This window comes from Capsicum annuum, chromosome 7 (assembly GCF_002878395.1).
Source record: "Capsicum annuum cultivar UCD-10X-F1 chromosome 7, UCD10Xv1.1, whole genome shotgun sequence".
NCBI classification, from domain to species: domain Eukaryota; kingdom Viridiplantae; phylum Streptophyta; class Magnoliopsida; order Solanales; family Solanaceae; genus Capsicum; species Capsicum annuum.
Window position 1 is genome coordinate 123,893,011 of NC_061117.1, and position 25,745 is coordinate 123,918,755.

Consider the following 25,745-nt stretch of genomic DNA (forward strand, 5'->3'; position numbering starts at 1 on the left):
AACTTTCTTATATTATATAAATATTGGGCATGACTACCAGATAGAGAAGGGTGGCCGGGCCTTCATAGTTTGGAATGCTCGTTACGACCAAGGCATCGGCTCGGTCGTGAAAAACTTAGTATCAGAGCACAGTTCATGGTCCTAGGGTATCTGCGAAATTGTGTCGGGTAGAGTCTTGTTTATGGGTGTATAGTGCGTCATACTTCTAATTAGGAGGCTACAATACATTTAGGAATGTTTCTCTTTCTTCATGTTCTAGTTCATGCTATGGAGTCAGAATATTCCTCTTTCATACTCTAGCTCGTGCTATGGCATTGTCCATATGAAAGTAAACCTATCCTAATTCTTTTCTTACTCTGATGTTCTTAGACATGTCTCATTTCTGAGGTGATTCAAGTACAAAAGCTTAGAATCCAAATGATGTGGTCTTTTTCTGATTGGGTCATAAAAGATTATAAAATTGTGCAAGGACTTGAGAGGAGTCCATTAGTGTTTGATAGGAAAATTTGGGGTACCAAGTCACTTGACATTCTCATGAAGAAATTTTACTAGCCCAAGATGAAGTATGATGTGGAGCAGATTTATGGACAATGCTTAGATTGAAAGCAAGCCAAACCCATGACTTGGTCTCATGGTAAGTATACTCATTTTCCTACTAATGGTCCATGGATGGATATTTTTATGGATTTTCTATTAAGCCTTTGTAGGACTAAGAGATGAAATCATAACAAATATTTGGAAGTGGATAGATTTTTTCAAAATGACTCATTACATTCCATGCCATAAATGTGATGATGCATCCCATGTTGTATCTTTTTTTTTGTCATTAATTTGCTTAAACTGCATGGAGTCCCTCAAACTATTGTGACTGATAGGGATTCCGAATTCTGTAGCCATTTTTGGAAGAGTCTTTAGGGTACACTTGGTACAAATCTTCTTGTCATCACCAAATGGATGGTCAAACCAAAGTAGTTAACCGAATTCTTATGATTATGCTTATATGTATAATTAGAAGAACCACAACTTCTTGGGAAGACCATTTATCCTTGATTGAGTTTGCATATAATTGTTCTTTTCACTCTTTTGTTGGAAAGTACCCATTTGAAGCATGTTATGGATTCAATCCTTTATTTTCATTAACCATGACTATATCTAGCCATGTTTTTGTAAGTTTAGTTTCCAAGAAAAGGGATCAAGAGATAATGAACATTCATTCCAAAGTCAAAGAGGTCATTGACAAGTACAATTCAAAGATGGCCAATCAGAAAAATCATGGGAGAAAGCAAGTGATCTTCAAATACGGATGATTGGGTGTGGGTCCATTTATGCAAGGAAAGGTTGCCAAAATTTTATAAAGAGAAGATAATTCCAAGGGGGGATGGGATTTTCAAAGTGATCAGGCAGATTAATGATAATACCTGCATGATTGACTTGCCAAGTGAGAATAATGTTCATAATGTTTTCAATGTTAGTGATCTATCTCTAACACGAGCCAAACCTGGTCCTGATCCTGATGGGTATCACAAGTCTAACAAGGACCAGAGACCACCTCCAACCTCCAAACTATCGACCACCAACACCCATGTCAGATGAATTCGAAACATATAACGAGATAAAAGAATATTAAAATTAAAGATATTGTGATAGGTGTATGACCAAACCAACCAACGAGCAAACCATACTAAGTCCATGGTAGTCCAACAAAGCCTCTGTCAAACCAAATATCAATAAATTATCAGGACATGCCCCCCACTATAGCCAAAAAAACACTATCCAACAGTCGATAACTCAAAAGGTAAACAAAAACCTAAAGTGGAGCCTTCCAATTGGAAGCTCACCACTTCAAGTCGACTCTCGATCAATCTACCATCACTGAGCAGGATAAGTAAAAGTATGGCTAAATCCTGCATCACATGGGGATACAACATCTAAAGACGGTTGGCGGGGTGAACGCTAGCATATAACTTAAGGATAAGGATAGCATAATGCCATGATCAACAGTTTCAAACTCATTCAAAATACAATACACATAATAAAATGAATATACATAAATATATATTACATGTCGAGATAGGGAACAAGCCTTTACCTCCACTGTAAAACTTTAACCTAGATTGTGTAGTTAAATCATCATATAATAGTACACATAGTCTATATGGTCCCCAGCTATCACCCCTAGTCGGTTCCCAGTGTGTGTAGCCATACAAACTGGAGAATAATCTCATTTATATGCACACAGGGGAAACGAACATCCCAACATATACTAAGGTAAATTAAGCACCAGATCATGTAATGATTTATGAGGGAATCGAACCTACTTAATCATGAAATAATAATGAGGGAGACTCAAACCTCCCTGGTCACTTTGACCCCTGCGTCGGCAAATGCAATTTCCAGTGTGGGTCACCCGGACCTCCACTTTCACAACTTACCTAAGCAACCTATATTAAATCCTAATTAAAGCAAGTATCACAAATTCCTATTCATTTAACCACATTCCACATTAAGGCATACATTGTTGGTATCATCATACCAACTACACTCGCAAGGTAACAACAACATGACAAAGCAATTCACATTAACGTCGAGAAAACAACTCTTTTAGTTCATTAATATAAGGTAAGGAGGACACCGACTCTCTTTGTTCATTAAATCATATTATTGTATTTTAAATACCTCTTTGTATCATGCAATAGTTTAAGACTAGTTTAATTTTACAACTTCCCACCTTTCTCATGACTCAAAACTAATTTCACACTATGAGTTAGGGGTTATAACCACTTCAAAAGTCACAAGTTTAGGGAAAATCTCAAGTCCCTAGTTCGTGCACCATACCCATGCACCCACATGCTCAAAACCATAGTTAAATCATGAATAATCACAATTAAACCATGGGAAAACATTGCTCAACAATAAGCATTCAAGATTCCTCCAACCCTTGTTTCGAAACCATAATAAATACCTAATGACCAATACTTTAAATCATATGCTTTCAAATAATTAATAATGAGGGAAGAGTAACATGCCTGAAATAGCAAGATGTACGAAGAGAAATCACCCTTGAAAGCCTTAATTTATTAACCCCTTGAAAACCCTAAATATTTTTGACCTTGAGAAATCTGATAGTGATAAGAAGTTACTTTGATGTGTTTCTGAGTGCTAATGACACCCTAAAGAGGTTATAAGGTGTGCGTTTCAAGTTGGGTAAGAGGGAAAATATATAGAATGCCCTTAACAAAAATCTAAAAAAGTGTCGCCTTTGACTACCAGTCAACCCTTGACATGTAACCACTCCTTATGACTCGTCACCACGAGTCGTAACCAAGGAAGTACCACTAAGGTAACAAACATTGTTGACCTTATGACTCTGCCATAGGAATCATCATAGGACCCTACACTTTGTAGGTTCCGATCGCAATCAACACAAAACCCAAATTGGGACATACATTTGACACCCTATGATTACACCTAACGACTTGTAACATATCCCTACGGATCTTAGTGAGCCACTCATCCTCAGAGCAGAATCAAGCCACAAACTTACTAATTTGGTTATGACATATCCCAATGACACGTTAGGACACCCTACAACTCATAGGCTCCAGTCGTAACTAGGCGAGTGAGCTCAAAGCTCAAGAAATTTTCAAGGACCAAAATCTGGGGTGTTTCAATTCTCTCCCACTTGGATCATTTGTCCTTGAATGATGGGTCAAGGCAATTGCTAGCATAATTTAACTCCATATACCTCCACTCTTACCTTTAAAAAAGACAAAAAACAAAGATGACAAGGAAATCACTCTTTCCTATAACAAAGTCAAAAAATAAAGATGTTAAGAATAACACTTACCTTAAGCATGATTCTCCGGAGTGGAAAACAAGAGTGGATACGTGGGATTCATGTCCTCTTTGGCTTCCCAAGTAGACTCTTAAATTTTGTAATTTCTCCCTAGAACCTTTCCAAAGTAACATCCTTCATTCACAACCGATGGACTTGGCGGTCCAAGATTTTAATCGAGACTTCCTCATAAGATAAGGAATTTGAAATATCCACCTCCTCCAAAGAAACAACCATTGAAGGATCACCCACAAACTTTATCAACATTGAAATATGAAATACTAGATGAATGGAGCTCAACCAAGAGGGCAACTCTAATTCATATGCAACATTACCAACCCTCTTCAACACCAAGTATGGGCTGACATACCGTGGACTGGGCTTTTCTTTCTCTCTAAACTACACACCCCCTTCATGGGAGACACCTTCAAGCACACCCAATCACCAACCTCAAACTCTAATTCTCTATGCCTCACATCAGCATAGGACTTTTTTTGACTTTGGGTAGCTTTAAGTCTATCTTGAATAACCTTCATCTTATCGATCACTTGGTGAACCAAATCAATGCCAAATATCTCAGCCTAACCAACTTAAAACCAGCGGATGGGAGACCTACACCTCCAACTATACAATGCCTCAAATGGAGCTATCCTAATAATAGAGTGGTAGTTATTATTATACGCAAACTCTATAAGAGGCAAATAATCAACCTAACTACAACTATAGTCAGTCACGCAAGCTCGAAGCATATTTTTTAATGTCTGAATAGTTCTTTCAGCTTGCCCATCCGACTGTGGATGGAAAGCAATACTAAGCCTTACCTTAGATCTTAAACCTCTCTGAAATGAACGTTAAAAGTGTGATGAGAACTGAGACCACGATCTGATATATGATAGAAACAGGTGCCCCATGCAACTTCACAATCTCTTGGAGGAACAACTTCCCTTGATCTTCTACCAAATAATTAGTCCTCACTGGCAATAAGTGAGCAAACTTAGTCATCCTATCCACGATAACCTGAATTGAATCAGACTGGTTCCAAGATCAAGGAATTCCGCTAACAAAATCCATATTAATAACTTCCCACTTTCTTATAGGAAATTCAATTTCTTTATACAACCCTTCGAGCTGCAAGTGCTCAACTTTCAGTTGTTGACATACCATTCGTTTAGCTACAAAACTAGCCATATCTCACATCATATTATTCTATTAATAAATCTCCTTAATATCATGATACAACTTCGTTGAACCGGGATGAATGGTATAACATGACTCATAGCTTCAGCCAAGATCCTCTCTTACAACCCATCTACATCGGGAACACATAATCTAGCTTGGTACCTCAAGTTACCATCGCCACCAATCTCAAAAGATCCAACCTTTTGTTGACCCACATCTTTTTTAATCTTTATGAAGATAAAATCCAATACCTGTTTCTCCTTTATTTTAATACCAAAAGATTATTGTGCCATATTTTGCACAAACACACCCCCATCCCCAGAGTCTAAGAGATGAACTCCAAGGTTAGCTAAATATTGAATATCTTTCACCAACTCCCGCTTATCCTTATCCACATGAGCTAGACTTCACATGGATAACCTGCTAAAAGCATCAGCAATCACATTAGCTTTACCTGGGTGGTAGTGGAGACTCATGTCATAATCCTTGAGCAACTCAAGCCATCTCTTTCGTATGAGATTTAGCTTTTTTTGAGTCAACACATTTTCCAGGCTCTTATGATCAGAAAAGATATCCACATGGACTCCATACAAATAGTCCCGCCAGATTTTCAATGTGAACACCACAACCAACAACTCTAAGTCATGAGTCGAATAATTCCTCTCATGAAATTTTAACTACCTAGAAGCATAGGCTACCACCCTACCATATTGCATCAAAATACAACTAAGTCCCGCAAGGGACGCATCGCAATAAACCATAAATTTATCACTGCCTTCAGAAAGAGTCAAAATTAGAGCTGAAGTTAACTTATCTTTCAGCTTTTTGAAACTACCCTCACAAGCTTTAGACCATAACAACTTCACCTTTTTTTCTATGTTAACTTAGTCAATAGGGCAGCTATAGTCGAGAAACTCTCCAAAAATCTCCCATGATAACTAGCTAAACTCAAGAAGCTCAAAATATCAGTTGGAGTGGTGGGCCTAGGCCACTCTTAACCACTGCAACTTTCTATAGATCCACCATGATCCCTTCGTTAGAAATGATATGACCCAAAAAAAAGTAATAGCTTTCAACCAGAACTCGCACTTTGAAAACTTAGCATACAAATATTAATCTTTTAAGGCCTGCAACACAATGCGGAGATGGTTGGTGTGATCCGCCTCACTCTTAGAGTAACTATAATATCATCAATGAACACTATGATGAAAAAATAAAAGAGCTGATAGAACACCCAAATTATGATATCCATAAATATCATCGAGGAATTAGTCAGATAAAAAGACATGACTAGGAACTCATTGTGACTATATTAGGTTCGGAAGATATTTATAGAGATATCCACCTCCTTAATCTTTAGCTGATGATAGCCTAATCGAAGATCAATCTTAGAGAAACATATAGCACCCTGAAGCTAGTCAAACAAATCATCAATCCGAGGAAGAGGATACTTATTCTTCATTGTAACCTTATTCAATTGATGGTAATCTATGCACATCCGAAGGTAACCATCCTTATTAAACATGAAAAATAGGAGCAACCCACAGAGACACAATAGAATGGATAAAAACCTTGTTAAGGAGATTCTTCAACTGCTCCATAAGCTTTTTCAAATCAGCTGGAGCAATTCTATAGGAACGGATAGAAATAGAAAGTGTCCACAACAAGATCAATCCCAAAATCAATCTCTCTATCAGGAGGGATACTAGGAAAATCATTAGGAAAAACCTCAGGGAATTCATGAACCACAGGAATGGATTGTAAGAAAGGACCCTTTGAGTTAGAATCTTTAACCTGGACCAAATGGTAAAGACACCCCTTGGAAATCAACTTTCGGGCTCTAAGATATGATATGAACTTTCTCTTAGGCACTAGAGAACCCTTTTCCCACTCAATGACTGGATCATTAGGGAATTTAAACATGACCTAACGAGTTCGACAATCTATGGAGGCATAGAATGAGTGTACCCAATTCATACCTAATATAAAGTCAAAATAGACCATGTCTAACTTTATTAGATCCACCAAAGTTTCTCTACCACCAAATGATACCACACAATACCTATAGACTCTTCCAGAAACCACAGAGTCGCCTACTAGCGTACAAATAGAAAAGGGATTATGGATACAGTTAGGAACAAAACTAAAATATACTGGCATAAATGGGTTGACATAAGAAAGAGTATACCCCAGATTAAGAAAGAAATACACATCATGAGAAAAGAGTCATATCATACTAGTGAGGACATTGAGAGATGCCTCAGAGTCCTTGAGGGTAGCAAGGGTATATAAGCAATTCTGGTCAGCGTCGGTACTAGAAGTAGAAGCAGTACCCTTTGGTGCAGGAGCTGATGAAGTCGTAACAGGAATCTTATTTGCCCCTAAGAAACCTTAGAAGGATAATCCCTTTGTAAGTAACCAACCTGACCATATTTAAAGTACTCGTTCCTTCCCTCTTCATAAAACCCACAGTGCGCCTGCTCGGAGAATCTACAAGGAGGATATGATGGAACAAACTGACCCATACTAGCCTGAAATTGGGCACCCTATACCCTAAACCCATTATCATGCTGAGAATAATGATCACCTGATGGATTTAGATAAGGGCACTAGCCGTAGAGTAGGAACCAGAACTCTCCCACTTCTTTTTAGACCACTTTTCACCATCTCTACCACTCTACTACTGACCTCCACCCTGATCAAAAAATCTAAACTCCTTACTTTTCCTTTCCCCTATCTTCAATGTTTCTTCTTCTCTTCCTTAACCTATTACATATACACAACTCATCTGGAGATATCTATATCATTGTTCAATAAGGAACCCTTACTCTCTAGAATCAAATCATGGTACAACCCATAAAAAAATTTCCTCATTCTAGTCCTCATGCTAGATACTAACTCGGGAGTATATCAGCACAACTTATGAAATTTTAAGGCATACTCCTTGACCGTCATCCTGCCTTGATTCAGATTAATAAACTCTGCTGCTTTCACCTTCTTCAACTCTTGAGGAAAAAGTGGTCCAAAAAAGCACTAGAGAAATTATACAACAGTACAGATTCGACATTATCTCCTATAGACTTTTCCCATTCCTTATACCATTATTATGCTATATCCTTTAATTGATAGGTAGAGAATTCCATACCCTTAACATCTGAAGCATGCATAAACTAGAAGATCTTCTCTATCTCATCTATAAAACCTTGAGGATCCTCCTCAACCTTAATACCCATACAAGTTGGAGGACTCAAACTCATAAACTGGCCAACTCATATGGCCTCAGAAGATAAAGTAATAGAAACTACATGCTCATACTGAGATGTTACCAATTGAACCAACATATGAATAGACTAACAAAATTCCACATTTAACAAATTAGTCTGCAAAGCTCGAGGAGGACTAGAGGGGACTAGTGAAATTCTAGAAGGGCAATCAAGAACTGGACCCTTAGAAAGAATCTATACCCCATTAGCAGAGCATTTCCCATAAACATTATTCTCAAGGGGGACAGAGGAGTTTCCATGAGATTCAAATCACCAGGAAGACATGATCTGAAAAGCGAACAAATGAGAATTATAGGATATTTCAATATCCTAGACTTTATATCCTGAAATAAAATAATAAGAAAAGAATATATTCCTAATGCATTATATCCTCTCCCTTGTAAGTATAGCATATTACACACTCATAAAAGAAAATCTACTCAACACAACTTAGCGGACTCTCAATTGACCATAACCCTAGGCTTTGATACCACCTAGACTTGACCTAAATTAAGGCCTAGTCATGACGGGTATCTCAAGTCCAACAAGAATCGAAAATAACCCCCAACACCAAAACCATCAACTACCTTACACCCATGTCGGATGAATTCTAAATATATAACAAGATAAGAGAATCTTGAAATTAAATATATTGTGATAGGTGTATAACCAAACCAACCAACGATCAAACCATCATAAGTCTATATTAGTCCAATAAAGCCTTTACCAAACTGAATATTAATAAATTATAGGTACATGCCCCAGACTATAGCCAAAATAATAGTATCCAATAGTCTATAACTCAAAAGGTAAAAATAATCCAGAAATAGATCCTTCTAAAGAATGAAAGCTCACCACTCCAAGTCGACTCTCGATCAATCCATAATCACTGAGGAGGAGAAGTATAAGTATGTCCAAATCCTGTATCGCATAGGGATACAACATTTAAAAATGGTTAGCAGAGTAAACACTAGCATGTAACTAAGGGATAAGGATAACGTAATTCCATGATCAACAGTTTCAAACTCATTCAAAATCCAATGCACAAAATCAAATATATGCATGCAAACATACATACATACATATATATATATATATATATACATATATATATATATATATAACATGTTGGAATAGGGAACAAGGCTTAACATGCACTGTAAAAATTTAACCTGGATTGTGTAGCTTAACTATCATATAATAGTACCCATGCGTTATATTATTCCCAACTCTCACCCCTGGTCGGGTCCCAGTGCGTGCAGCCGTACGAACCAGAAAAAAACCTCATATATATGCACACAAGTGACTAGAACCTCCTAACATATACTAAGATGACTTAAACACCCAATCATATAATGATTTACGAGGGACTTTAACCTCCCTAGTCATAAAATAATAATGAATGGAACTCAAACCTCCCTAGTCACTTTGACTCCGCGTCGGCAAATGTGGTTTTTAGTATCGATCACTCGAACTTCAATTTTCATGACTCATCTACACAACCCTTATTGAAGACCAATAAAAGCAGGTATCATACATTCTCACTTATTTAACCATATTTCACATTAAGTCATACATTATTCATATAGTTATACCAACTATACTTGCAAGGTAACAACAACATGCCAAAACAATTCTAATTAAATTGGAGAAAATAACTTTCTTTGTTCATTAATACAAGGTTTGGGGGACACCGACTCCTTTTGTTCTTTAAATCATGGCATTGTATTTCAAACACCTATTTGTATCATGCAATAGTTCAAGACTAATTCAATTTTACAAATTCCAACATGTCTTATGACTCAAAACTAATTTCACACTATGGGGTTGAGGTCATAACATCTTCAAAAGTCATAAGTTTGGGAAAATCCACAATTCCCTGATTTATGACCATACTCATGCCCCCACATGTTTAAAACCATATTTAAAGCATGAATAATCATAATTAAATCATGGAAAATCATTGTTCAACTAAAAGCATTAAAAAAAAACAACCCTTGTTTCAAAATCATTATAAATACCTTATGATCAATACTTTAAATCACATGCTTTCACAAAATTAACAATGAGGGAAGAGTAAAATGCCTAAAATAGTAAGATTTATGGAGAGAAACCACCCTTGTATGCCCTAATTAATCAACCTCTTGAAAACCCTAAGTGTTCTTGACCTTGAGGAATTTGAGAGTCTTGATAAGTTACTTTGATGTTTTTATGAATGCTAATGAAACCTTAAAGAGTTTATAAGACGTGGGTTTCAAGTTGGGTAAGAGGGAAAATGTCTAGAATTTCCTTAACTTAAAAGCTGAAAAAGTGCCTCCTTTGACTACGGGTCAACCCTTGACTCGTAACCAAGGCAACATACACTGCTAACCCAAATTGGACCCTATGACTCATAGGTTCCAGTCGTAGTCAACACAGAACCTAAATTGGAACTTATACTGGACACCCTACGATTATATCTAATGACTCATAATATATCTTTACGGCTTTTAGTGAGCCACTCGTAATCTGAGAAAAATCTAGCCAAAAACTTTTTGATTTGGTTACGACTTGTCCCAATGACTCGTTAAGACACCCTATGACTCATAGGGTCTAGTCGTAACTAGGGCAGCGAGGTCAAATCTCAAAAAAATTTCAAGGACCAAAATCTCAGGTGTTTCAATCTCCTTTCATTGTAGATGAACCTTTAGATTCAAGGACAAATCCTCTTAATGAAGGGGTGCATGATACTATCATGCTCTCTATAATGTGTGATCCGAATTAGTTGGTGCTCTAATGTGGGTACCGGATACCAGGTGAAATATCAAAGAAAAAAGAGTGTATATATGGTATGGAGGAATATTTATTTTAATTTTAAGATTGGTTGACTAAAGTATTTAGGAATATATTTTCTATAGAAAAAAAGTTACTTCTAAAATTTAGAAAAATAAATTCTTTGATGAAAAGAATTTTTATGTAATTTTGTTGATGGGGAGTGTAAATCTTGATGTTTGTAAAGAATCTTTAAGTAAGTTGTTGAAATCTTAGAGTATTATTGTTGAATTATTTTATGGGTCTGCGAAAAATTATGTATTTTGGGGGAAAAAGGATTAAAACTTTGAAGATTAATTGTTGAATTACTTTGTGTCTCTGCTTAAAATTATGATTTTTGGTGTAAAAAATTAAAACTTTGGGGTCTGTTTGAGGAATTGCTTTGTGGGTACACTGGAATTTGTGTTTTGTGGAGGAAAAAATAGCAAATTTGGAGTTTCACTATTGAATTGCTTTGTGGGTATGCTTAAAATTGTGTTTTTTTGTGGGAAAAGATTGAAATTTGGAGTTTTTTTGAATTAGCTTGGGGGTAGGGAGGGTGTGCGGGTGAAGAAGAAATTCACTTTTAAATATATATATATATATATATAATTATTTTTAAAAAATACTTTTTCTACGTGGCTCCGATGTGTCATTGACATGGCGCTAATGTGTGGCTGCATGTAATGTACTCTCCATTGTGAGAGTGATATTTTATCTTTAAGAAGGTATTTAATTCATTCGAAAGTTGTTTAGGTGGGTAAATAATCGTTTATAAAGTTAAAGTGCTTAAGTGAGTTTTGAGGATAAATTTATAGGTGTTTTGATGTATTTACTCTAATAATAATTATAATAATGATAACAATAATAATAATTTTTAAAAAAGTAGTAACATTAGTACGGAGTAGTAGTAATATAATAATAATAATAATAATAATAATAATAATAATAATAGAGGCAGTAGTAGCATTAATAGTAGTAGTAGTTAATGATGATGATGATGATAATGATGATGATGGTGAGGATGATGACGAGGATGATGATGCTGGAGATGATGATGAGGATGATGACGATGATGATGATGATGACGAAGATGACGATGATGACGATGGAAATGACGATGATACTTCCTTCGTTTCTAAATAAATTATTTTTAATCTTTTTATTTTGTCCCTACATAAATGGTGTTTTGAATTTATAGGAAGATAAAAATTTTGATTATGTTGGAGATACTATTTTGAATTATAGCACAAATATTGAATTGATAAGTAAAAAGTTAGGTTTAAAATTTACATTTAAAATGATATACATAAAAATTTTAATTGAAGAAAAGATAAAGATCACATCCAAAATTAATTTGAATATATATTTTTCAGTATGCAAATTGTATTAAGCTATTTAGAAACTTTTTAAACTTTTCAATCTAAATTAAAAAAGATTTAATAAAAATACTATTGAAAAAATAATCTTTGAAATATAAAGAGCTAACTTTATTAATTTATATGAGCTAGAGATAATGACTCTCTAAATAAGAAATAGAAATATATGGTATAGTTTATTTAGAACTTTTTTACAGCTCTCTTAAGCTTATCCTGGCAGATATTGCAATCTCATTGAGTAATTTTTTATTTTAGTTGAATTATTGGTGAACTTATTTAGCTTGATTAATCAAGGATTACCCATTTCTGGTTCTTGTTTCCTTAATTTTTCAAGCTAGGATTTTTGTTTGAGTTGTTAAAATAAATTGAGACATGAGAATTTTAGCCCCTTGTTGGCCGCTATTTCAACAACTTAGGTATTAACCCACATATCACTTTTCTTTTTTTCCTCTTGTTTAAATCCTATCAATCATGATCAACGAAGAAGACTCAATATTGAAACTAGAGCTCAACATTCCAAGCCTAGTTCTTCCCAAGCTCTATCTCCCCCCCCCCCCCCCCTTTTATATTCATCAAGTTAATTGGCCATAACTATTTTGCTTTTTAATGATGAGTTTTGGTAACAAGTCATGAGTTTTGTTCACATGTTATGACTTCTAATTTTTTTAATGTAGAAGATTTCCAATGCTTTGTTTCCTTAACATTTTGTTTCATCCATCTCATCATGACTCTACATTAATTTTTGTGATTTTCTAAAATCAGATGAAAAAGTTTGATAATCTTTAAGCTTTTGCAAAAATAATTATTTATTTACAATTCAACAAAATACATTTACCAATCTCTCCCGCACTTAAATCTTTGCTTCGAGTAAAGAAATGAGAGACTTGTTATAAACTAATAAAGAATAAAGAAGAAGAGTAGAGAGAATAGAGAGAGTGATTCTTATTACTTCTCTTGAGGGATGAGAGATCATAATATTTTCAATACAATGAACAAAACTCCTCTATTTATAGGAAAAATTTACTCCTAGTCTTAGTAAAAGACGGATGCTTCAAATCCTAATAGATATCAAAGTAGATCTTGATAGATCTTGATAGACATTAACTATAATGTAAATACATTTATAACACTCCCCCTTGAATGTCTAATTGGTAGATAATGTGCCTAGTTAAAATCTTACTAGAAAAAATCCAGTAGAAAAAAATCTAGTGAAGGAAAAAGAGTGCACATCTCTAATAATACATATTTCGGCTGGCTCATTAAAAACCTTACAAGAAAAACCTGGTGGGAAAAAATCTCATAAGGAAAAAAGAGTACAGCGCGCATTAAATCCCCCTAATGAGAACATCCTTGACCTTTGCATCTCGATCTTGTGAAACATCTTATTAAAAGTTGCAATTGGAGAAGATTTGGTGAATAAATCAGTCACATTGTCAGTTGAACGAATCTGTTGCACGTTAATATCATTATTCTTTTGTAGCTTATGTATGTAGAAAAGCTTTGGCAAAATGTGTTTCGTTCTATCTTCATTTATGAATCCTCCCTTAAGATGTGCTATGTATTCTAAATTATCTATGTATAAAATTATGGGTAGATTGTCATATTTCACACCACATTTTTCTCTAATGAGATGTATCATGGATCTCAACCATACATATTCTCAGCTTGCATCATGAATAGCTATTATCTCAGCATGATTCGATGAAGTGGCTATGATAGACTATTTTGTATATCTCCAAGATATGGCAGTACCACCACATATGAACACATAGCCTATTTGAGATCGAGCTTTATGCGGGTCAGATAAGTACCCAACATCAGCATGACCAATAAGATCGGGACTGCACTCTTTAGAATAAAACAAGCTCATGTGTTTTATCTCATTTTGATGTCTCATAGTAGGAGCAGAAATATACGTTTCTAATAAATTGACTGAAAAGGCTATAGGCCCTGTAGTATTTGCAAGGTACATGAGTGCATCAATTTAACTAAGATATGGTACTTCATAACCAATCTTATTTGATATATTTTGAATTTTAGCAAATAATCTATTAATTTGAAAACTCTCCAAGAGTTCCAATGATGTTCAAGCAATAAGCTTATACAATAAGTTTCCCAGAAACTTTTATATGCTTCAAGCAGTTTGAATCCTTAAAAGTTTTCGCATAAGTTTTGTCAAGTGACAATATTCAACATTTCATTAGTGACATCTCGAAGTGTCTGGACTGCAAATCAAATAAGTTTTACGCTTACCAAAATGCATCCTTTCATCTCACTTGATAAATATTTCTACGTCAGCATACTTAAATAAACATAGAATTCAGATCCTCGTAATCTTTCACAATATTACACCAATATTGTGCCAAAGATATTGATGATATATCATTTTGTATCGGTTCACAATGCGACATAATATTTTGAGATCTCATCACTTCATTATTTTCAGGTACATGAACTTCTCATAAGATTTCATGAAGTGGTATGTCGTAGGCTCTTCAAGAGTTCATTGCCTTCTTATTATGATTATTTGCTCCTTATTTTTCAAGAACTATTTCATTTGGAACCGATCAGTCTACCACACTTCACGTATGCATAGACTTTGTCCTTTAGAAACACAAAATAAGAGCACTTGCTCTTAATATGAGATGCTTTCAGCATTTGACTTGAATTATCTTTTGGATGAGGCTATGGTGATAATTCCTAACATATTTCATAGCGCTTATAATCTCCCCCTTATGTTAGGAAAACTATCATACATCCTCTACTTCTTTGAGGAATCCATCTTTGTGCATTATGGTATATTAATTAATCGTATACCACACATCAAAATTATTAGATGAAATAATTGGTTCCCGACTTTGAACCAATTGAGAGGGAAGAAATAATTATAATTTATTAGTCTAATACATACAAATGATATTGCAATATATCATATTTTAGACCAATACATGAAGTTTTGTTCTCATTAATAATAGTTTTGCTATTTATCGAAGGCATTCAATGCCAAACCATCATCATCAAGGAAACATTCTTGATTGCACAATCTGAAAATTATGTTCTTAACTCAATTTTATTAAGCAAGCAACTTTATGAATGTCAAACTGCAGGTTGACAATAAATGTACATGTGATCATCTTATTGATGCATCTTTTCAACATATCACATGACATATGAACGGGTCCTTATTCACCTTATATAAATTTCAAATTTGAAGGGACCCAATCCCAATATTAGTTGATCTAACCAACTTATCGTGAGAACAAACGACATAAACAATTCTTGAAAAATATTCTTGTTCTTCAATTCATACACATCTTTGAGATGTCACAATCGTTCATATCAATTTATGAACTTTTATTCTAGTAAACTCCAAGTTTACCATGACATGTACTTTTTCTTTAGTAAATTTCAGATTTACTATTACATGAATAAATTTCAGATTTACTACTTCAAAAGTAGATTTCAAAATTATTCAACCTCTTTTAGAGGTGAGTTGTGATACAATCACAATCAAGTGCATGTTTGCATTAATAAGTTTCTTATTCCCCAGAAATGGATTATAATCGTGCCTTAAGCCTATCAAATTATGATAGCTTATAACTTCTTTCAAGATTTTGCTACTTCAGAAGCAAATCGAGGCATACATATGATGTAGAGAATTTTTTCTATCATATCTTATGATCATAATATGCGTGTGAAAATATCATCACTTTTGATGATCATAATCATAATGTCCCTTCACGCTTATATTCGTGCATTCAATCACTTGTCTCATTTCAGACATATTATGTACTGTTGCCACATACACCTCAAGAATGAAGTAAGTTGTCATATTTTAGACTAATCATATATTGCTACCACATTCACTTCATGGAATGGAGCATATTCAATGGGTCGGATTTCATGACTTTTCACCAAATACCCATTATTTTGCCTTATCCATCATAATATCATTAATATGGTGCATTGAGATTCAAACTCAACGTCGTATACATATACAGGTGTCTTAGGCATAAATCAATGGGACTTGAACCCAACATATTATCATCCCTTTTGATAATATTGTTCTTGAGGAATAAATTTAAAACATAAATGGTTCTAAACTAATTATTTTTCCTCAGATCGAACAATATTTATATTATTAGTAGCAAAAGACAGATTAACATAAGGAATCACTAACCTTTAAATTACCTTTAGATTTATAATCTCACCTTGTTTGGTAGAGTCTGACACTCGAAATGAAACTTTTCATCACATATTCAGAAAAGCTTTAATGCGCTATTATGCTTGCAGGCAAATCTTTCAAAAGTTAGAAAGTTGGGAGTTTTAAGCTCTTTAAAAGAAGCATATCGTAATGAACACTAGCCAGATGTGGGCTACAAGATCCTGCTTAGCATACACTATACCTCAAATTGTATTAACCGAATGCATACTTTTAAATTTCAACCAACTGCTACTTATGGGCTATGTCATAGTGAAATATAAATTAAAAAATAAGGTACAAACAAAGAATTATGGAGTACAATAATCAAAGAAAATAATATAATTGTGACCATTAGTAGTTGACCCACTCTCTGCATAAAGGAATTGACACTTTTTTTATGTAAGTGAATAACTTGGCAGCTGGTGGCAGCAAAGTTCATGAAAAATTTTGTTTTTTTTACGACAACGTTCAACATGTGAATGATTTGCTAAGTATCAAGCATGATTTGCATCATATTAAAAAGATGGCTTTTCAGTTTTTAAAAATTATATCACATAATAAATTGATGTTATAAAATCCTACTGAAAGATCATGTAACATGATTCATGTTCAAGTACGTGGATAATTAGATATATACCAATATCTATTTTATTATGTAAAACAGTAAAAGAAAACAAAATAGCAAAAGATGGATACAAAGACTCCCCTTAACCATGAGCAAAGCTTGGCTTTTTAGGATTGACCCAAAATGGTACATGTCATACCATACCAAAAACCTCAAGTTTACCATCGATTGAAGTAGACATTCCAATTAGTTAGAGACTCGTGCTGATAACGTGTTATAAACTAATAAAGAATAAACAAGAAGAGTAGAGAGAATAGAGAGAGTGATTCTTATTACTTCTCTTGAGGGATGAAAGATAATAAGATTGTCAATACAATGAAAAACCCCTCTATTTATAGGGAAAATTTACTCCCTAGTCTGAGTAAAAGACGGATGCTTCAAATCCTATTAGATATCAAAGTAGATCTTGATAGATCTTGATACACATTCACTATAATGTAAATACATTTATAACAAGACTGATTTTTTTACCAAAAAAAAAAGTTACACATTTATAAATAATCAAAATTCAAAGATCGCACCTGATACTCCAATTCTTTTGAACTTTTAAGAATTTGCTTTGTTTATACCTCCAATCTGCAAATGTTACTACTAGAGATATTTGATTTAAAACAATGAAAACATGAATTGTTCGAAGATAAAGTTCAATAAATTATAGGCTTGTCTTTCTTGTCAATCTCCATTAATTTAGATCAATAGTGACTTTAGATCTTTTGTTGGCTCGTAATGTTAGACTAAGGGTTTTTATTTTTTTGGTTTCCCAAGGTATCCCCACAGCCGGCAGCCGTGAGACTAATCCTCCGTTCTTCGATCAGCGCATTTTCCTGTAGGGAACTGGCCACAGAGTTTGCTCCATTCGCCAGAGGCGGGTTAGACTAAGGGTTGGTATAATACACGAATATTTTAAGAGTGACTTTACTTTTTCATAGATTCCCATATATATATATACTAGACATTGAAGGGTCAGTGCAGTATATGTTATTTTTTATCTCAATTTATGTGACACAAATATAATTTAGATAATTAATTATTAAAATAATTTAAATTTTTAATTATTATAATTTATAATACTTTTTCTTCTATTCCAATTTAAGTGATACTGATATAATTTTAAAAGTCAACCTATGTGGCACTAATATAATTTCGATAATCAATCAAATGTTTTATGTTTGACATATCATTTTGTATCTATTTTATTAAATATTATTAATTTTCTAATGCGACCATAATAATTAATTAGGGGGTGATACAATAAAATCACGCTTGAAGAAGCGAAGAAGACATGTCTTAAATAACTTATAACAACTAATTGATATAATAAAATTACTGTAAAAATTACTTGTAAAGAAAGCATAAATGGGCCTCATATAAAACATCAAGTTAATTTTAAAAATCAAATATTAATTTATTATTTTATGTCTATTTTATATTTTTTATTAAATATTATAAATTTTAATACTTAAATAACCTATAGTAATTAATTAGGGGTAATATAGTAAAATTACATTGAAGCAGCTGGAGAAATCAACACAAGCAGGCATGTCGAAGATGTCGCTAATTATTAAGTAAAGATATATATATATAACTCGATGTTGCTCATAAAGACAATACGGAGAGTTTAATTAATATAACCATCTTTTCATTGCATTACTAGCAGTACCTTGATTTATTATTTTTTTTCATTTTTCTTTAGCTTCCTCATGAAATATTCGTTTAAAAGGAAAATATATATTTCATCATATGCGTATATGCAACTTTTTATCTTTTTAATTTTAGACACACAGTCACAAAAAAGAATAAAAAGTGTATCTGTATACATACATACTTACATACATATATATACATATATATACATACTAGTTTCACGAGATCCGTGCTAAGCCCAGGCTCAGACTCAAAGTATAAAACAATAATCTTAATTTTAAAAATATAATTTATATTATATTTTTCTTACTTTATAATAAGTATATCTAATGATCTGTTAAACAAGTCTTGTTAATAAGTTTTCATAATTATTAGAGTTGTTAATCACATAATTGGATAATTTCAAATAAAAAATATTATTTATGAGGAAGAAGATCTTACGAGAATTAGAATATATCAAAACGCTACAAGCAATTCAATATTTTATATAATTAAATAATTAAAATATTTAATAATTATTCTTCGATGAAGATCATAAATAGGAGAAAATAATAATATTTTTATAAAATTTGCGAGTATTTATTTTCTTATTTAAAGAAAAAAATAAATTTATTTTGATGTTTATTGAGTTTTAATTTCCCTCAAAATTTTAATGGCAATAGTTTTTGCCAATTACATTTTTTTTCATCTTATAGAATCATCTGGATAGAAAATCAATGCTTTCAAGTTTATACTATAATAATTATAACCTCAATTAAGAGCTTTTATATAAATTAACTTAATAAGAATATATAAGATTGTTAAATGATAATTAAACTATATTAATAGATTACTCCATTCGGTCTATTTCCTAATTATGTTTATTTTTTACACGCACAAGAGTAATCTATTCGTTTCATTTAAATTATTGTTTTATAGTTTTCATGTCCATTATGAGAAACAATAAATATTTAAAATTAGCTTGAATTTTTTTTTGAGTTAAAGTGACTATTAATCTAAAATGAAGGAAATTTTGACTAAATAGTAATCTAACATGTGGCAAGAAGAAACCAAATATAAAAACCCAAGTGGAATGGCTTTAACAAAGGAAATAAGGGCGAAAATGAAAATGTGTAATAAAAACACTATTAATTGCAATGTGTACTAATTTCATTTCACCGAAAAATTGAAATACCGAAAAAGCCCTTATGAGGACTACTAAAATCTCAAGATCCTCTCTTATATATAATATGGAGATCATCCAAACATCTTTTGTCAAAGGAAAAGACATGTGGTTAGTCTTTCAAACTTTCTCTAATCTGAGATGTAGAAGCTCTAAATGGAGATCTAACAATATAATCAATAGGGGATATGTAAGAAGATGTTGATATTGTTAGTCTCGATGATGATGCTATACGCAAATCATTATCCCTATTAAGTAGAGGCAAAGAATCAAAAAATCTTATAGCAGTGAACGGAACTACTTTATTATCTTTTTCAATTTGGAATGATTGTTGGGGAGGGAGCATTGATGTAGTGATTTCCCCTGTAGCTAGCTTAAATCCCTAGCAATCATAGAGATATAATGATATACATACTCAACCATGAACCATGGTACAAAAGAAATTAGTTTGTTATGCATAGAAAGATCAGCATAGAATTCTTCCCGAAGAGCAAATTTTTCTTCTTTATTGATTTTGAAAAACTATTTTTGAAATAATTCCCATCATGCTACTTTTAGGTTATTATCTGAAAATGATTTTGCTGCATATAAGGAATCATGTAGATTCATGCTTATTGGTTTAGTGAAAGTTTTTTTTAAACCATTAACCCTGAGAGGTTTGCTTGAAAGCTTTATTGTAGCTTTACGAGATGGAAGAAGTCAAGATTGGAAAAAGTATCTTATAGGGTTTGTCCAAACAAGCATGTCTTATTACCCAGTTTATTTCAATACTTATCCTAATCTACAGATTTCTCTTGGTGATGAGAATTCGTCAAATGCTTTAATACTAAACATTAAATTGCATGATTATAATTATATGTCAGGAACTGAGGTAATATGTATTTGTTATAGAATATATTATAAAACCCTGTCCACATTAAATCCTATGTGTAAAATGATGAATTTAATGAATGACACCATTCTGATGGAAATTAATTTTGTAGGTCTAAAGTTGTTACCAGAATACCTATTAAATGGGATGAAATTGACTTTCCAAAAGAATGGATCCTAGAGAATGCAGCCCCTCCTCAAAATAATCATAATAGCGAGATTTTAGAAGAAGAACAGGCCGCTGATGGCACTGTAAATATCAAATTTTCTGATTCTTTGCCTCTACTTAATAGGGCTGATGATTTGCGTACAACATCATCATTGAGACTAACAAGATCAACATCTTCTTACATATCCCCTGTTGATTATATTGTTAGATCTCCATAATATTACTATTGCAGTTTCTGATATGGATCCAACTGAATCCGAAATGGAATTTTCCACAGGTTTAAAATGAATTACAACAAAATTGATTTTAGTCCAAGATCACCGGTGAGAAAAAAGATCTCATAGGAGTTCTTGAAATCTAGATGAGAATTATTTTGAGAATGATTTTTCTAAAGTTTCAATAAAGAAGAAAAATATGCTCTTCAGAAAGAATTCTATGCTGATTTTTTTGTGCATAACAAAATAATTGCTTTTGTACCATGGTTCATGAATAAGTACGTAGATCATTATATCTCTATGATTGCTAGAGATTTTAAGCTGGCTACTGGGGAAATCACTACATCAGTGCTTCCTCCCTAATAATTATTCCAAATTGAAAAAAATAATAAAGTAGTTCAGTTCACTGTTTTTGCCAAGCTAATTAAGAATGATACTATGCTTAACACAGCTTAAAATGTCAATATGATGTTGAAACAACATAACTATGCTAATATGTATATCAGTATTTTAGGAGAACAAATTGTTTCCTTACATGAAAAAATGATAAGGTCATATCTGAATTGCAAAGGATAGAGCTTAGTGGAACTAAGCATAAAGACCAAGAGGTTACTACTACTACTACCAATATTCAGCCTCCTCCTGAGATTAAGAATTTCAGGCTGAATAATGACTTTAAAAATATAGAGAAGTTATTAGCAGAAAAATTTAATGGATTATGAATATATCTTATCCATGATAATGATATCACATCAGAGGACAATGCTGAGCATGTTAGTCCATATGAGATTAAGAAAATCTCAGACAAGTTTTCTAGGAAGCCGACCCAAAAATTGATTTATTATCTGAGGCTACTCCTCAAGATGTATTATTTGAGGAACAAGCATTGTATGTTCCCCATAGTTTTAGATGTGATAAAATCTGTGAATGGAACGTAGATGGCGTATCTGACAGGCAAATTTCTATGATGGGACATAGAATGTTAATGTAAAGTACAATTTACAAGGCTAACCCTGACATAAATGATAGGGGCATAGCAGAAATAATTACTACTAGATTTACTAGTCAGCTTAAAGGCCGGTGGGATAGTTACTTAATCCTAGACCATAAGGAGAAAATAATGAGTGCAGTCAAAAAAGAAAGCAATGGCTCCAAAGTAATGAACATTGTTTATACATTTATTACTAATATTACTAAGCACTTCTCTGGAAGATGGTCAGACAATAATAAAACTATTAGGACATTTATCCAAAAACTTAGATACAAGACTCTAACATCTTGTAGGTGGTATAACAATGTTTTCCTGTCAAGAGTCATAGTTTTACCTGAGAGTAATAATCCATACTGGAAGTCTAAGTTTATAGATGGTCTTCCCATGTTATTTGCAAAAAAAGTTAGGAAAACCTTTCGAGGACCTGATGTAAGCATAAATTATAACGCTTATACCTACGGAAAACTTATAAAAGTTTGTACTTAGGAAGGATCAGCTTTCTGTAATGAAATAAAGCTAAATTGTCAATTTAAAAATTATCATCTTAATAAAAGACGACTATTAGGCGAGTTCCATGAACAATTTGCCATGGATGTTCCTTAGAGTTCTAAAGAAACCTTTACGTACAAGAAAAAGAAATTCGCAGAAGACAGAAAGTCAAAGAGAATAGAGAAGAAGACCAAAAGAAAAAAGGCTTACAAATCTTGTGAAAAGTACAAAAAAGCCAAAAAGACTAATTCCTGCTACAGATGTGGTAGAGTTAACCATTTTGCAAAAGACTGCAAATGATTAAGAGTCTTACTCTGGATAAAGAGATTAAAGATTCCTTGTGTAAAATATTGATTAATTCCTCTCCAAAAAATTCTAATTCGGATCATACTGATAATGAGGAAAATGGTTCCACAGAGGAGGACCTGCACGCCCTTCATAATGAAGACTACATGTCTTCTAAAGATGAATGTCTTCCTTGTCAACAAGGGCAACCTTGTGAAGATGAAGAAGATAAAAATGTTTTGTATAACCTTATCTCTCAATTTCAAGATATAGAAATAAATGTCTTGAAAGATGACAAATTAGCAACTCTTCTCAAAATGCTAAAAACTTTGGGAAATGAGGATAACAAACCATCTACTAGTTATTCTCACACACAATAAAAACCTCCCTTGATTTCTTCCCAAGAAGGTCCTTATACTATGGCGGAAGTAAACAAACTTTTGAAGGAAAGGCAACAAGTTGTTGAGATACCAGCAACAACTCAAGATCTTAAGAAAGTGATTGAATACCTCAAAAAGGAAATAGCCTTACTTAAGAATCACAATTTGGTTTTAGATAAAAGGGTTTCTACTCTAGAACACCCTACTACAGTACCTAATGAAATAAGCCATTATGATTCTTTACTAGAAGAAGATTCTTCAGGCACTTGAAGCTGTTGCTCAAAAATATTTTTCTGCAAAGGTAACTCCTTTAATTGACTATAATTATAAAAAAGAGTTTACAACTCTCGTCGATAGCGGGGCAGGCTGTAATTTCATCAGAGAAGGTCTGATACCTTCAAAATATTTTGTCAAGATCACTCATGTTGTTAGAAATGCTAGTGGTAATAAAATGGGTGTAGAATATAAGATCTCCAAGGCTTTTATTTGCCAAGATAAGGTTTGCATGCCTGAAGCCTTTGTTCTTATTAAAGATATTACTGATGATATCATTTTAGGAAAACCCTTGTTTCGCCATATATATCCCATAACATGGTGGGATGAAACAGGTGTAATGAGAACTTTTCAAAACAAACCTATTAAGTTTGAATGGTGTGAACCCACATACACTAGATATTTAAATTTAGTAAAAGAAAGAATTCTTTCTAAAAATAAGCAATTAGAGTTTTTGAAAAAAGAAATTTGCAGTTTAACTATTGATCAAATACTTCAAAACCCAAAATTGGTTGAGAAGATTGAGTTTTTGAAAAATTAGTTTTCTATTGATATATGTGGAGATCATCCAAACATCATTTGTAAAATAAAAAGACATGTGGTTTGTCTTCCTTATGAGGATAGTTTTCAAGAAGAAAATATTCCTACAAAGGCAAAAACTTTCCAAATGAATGACGCATAGTTAGAATTATATAAAAAAGAAATTGATTCTCCTTTACATAAAGACCTCATAAGACTTTCCAAATCTCCCTAGTCATGCACTGCTTTTTATGTTAGCGAACATGCTGAATAGGAAAGAGGTATACCCAGATTAGTTATAAATTATAAACCACACAACAAAGTCCTTAAATACATCAGGTATCAAATTCTGAATAAAAAGGATTTGTTAGATAGATTGCATGATGCTCTTATATTTTCCAAATTTTATTTGAAATCAGGTTACTGGTAAATCCAGATAGTAGAAGCATACAAATATAAGACTGCTTTTAATGTTCCAATGGGACAATTTGAATTGAATGTAATGCCTTTTGGACTGAAGAATGCTCTTAAGAATTCCAGAATATAATGAATGAAATATTCATGCCTCATAGCAAATTTATAATTTCTTATATAGATGATATTTTGGTATTCTCAAAAACCATAGAGACACACTTCAAATATCTAGATTTGTTTAAGAAGATAATTAAACAAAATGGCTTAGTGATATCAAAGCCAAAGATGTTGTTGCTTCAGACAAAGGTCAGGTTTCTTGGCCACAATGTTGATCAAGGGAAAATTATCCCTATAACCATAAGTATTGAATTAGCTTCTAAATTTTCTAATGATATAACAGACAAAACCCAGTTGCAAAGATTTTTGGGATATCTGAGTTATATATCTCCTATTGTCCAAGATTTGACAAAGGATACAACTAACTTGTATGATAGGATGAAAAAAAGTCCTAATACATGAACCAAAAATATACTCTTGCAGTGAAAAATATTAACGCAAAGGTTAATAACCTACCTTGCCTTACTTTAGCAACTCCCAATTTAGATAAAATTATTGAGACTGATGCCTCAGATATAGGTTATGGAAGAGTTTTAAAATAGTATTCCCCATAAGATAAACGATCCGATATTTTCCAGTTTTATTCTAGAAAATGGAATGATAGTCAAAAAAATTATTCCACAATAGCTAAAGAAATTATTGCTATTGTTAAATGTGTATTAAAATTTCAAGGTGATCCATATAATAGGAAGTTTTTGATAAGAACCGATTGCCAGTCTACTAAATTAATTTTTAATAAAGATGTAAAACATGATGTTTCTAAGCAAATGTTTGCAAGATGGCAAGTACTGTTAGCCCCATTTGATTTTGAAATTCAATATTTGAAAGGGCCAAATAATAGTCTACCCGATTTCCTTACTCGTGAATTTTTTAACAGATGTTTTCTATTGTGATATACACGATGGCATCATAGGCATCCTCATACAGAGGAAGGGGAGGAAG

At 33.0% G+C, this 25,745-nt stretch overlaps 1 protein-coding gene across 1 annotated transcript in view; it reads left to right on the plus strand.

The window, feature by feature from the left end:
• LOC124885771 (eisosome protein SEG2-like) overlaps positions 1 to 21,338 on the plus strand; it is a 30,593-nt gene extending 9,255 nt beyond the window's left edge. The window contains exons 2-4 of the mRNA XM_047394023.1: positions 12,091 to 12,201; positions 20,945 to 20,952; positions 21,065 to 21,338. Of these exons, the coding sequence (XP_047249979.1) occupies positions 12,091 to 12,201; positions 20,945 to 20,952; positions 21,065 to 21,338 (393 nt within the window). The remainder of the gene's footprint in view (positions 1 to 12,090; positions 12,202 to 20,944; positions 20,953 to 21,064) is intronic.
• Positions 21,339 to 25,745: the final 4,407 nt, after the last annotated feature.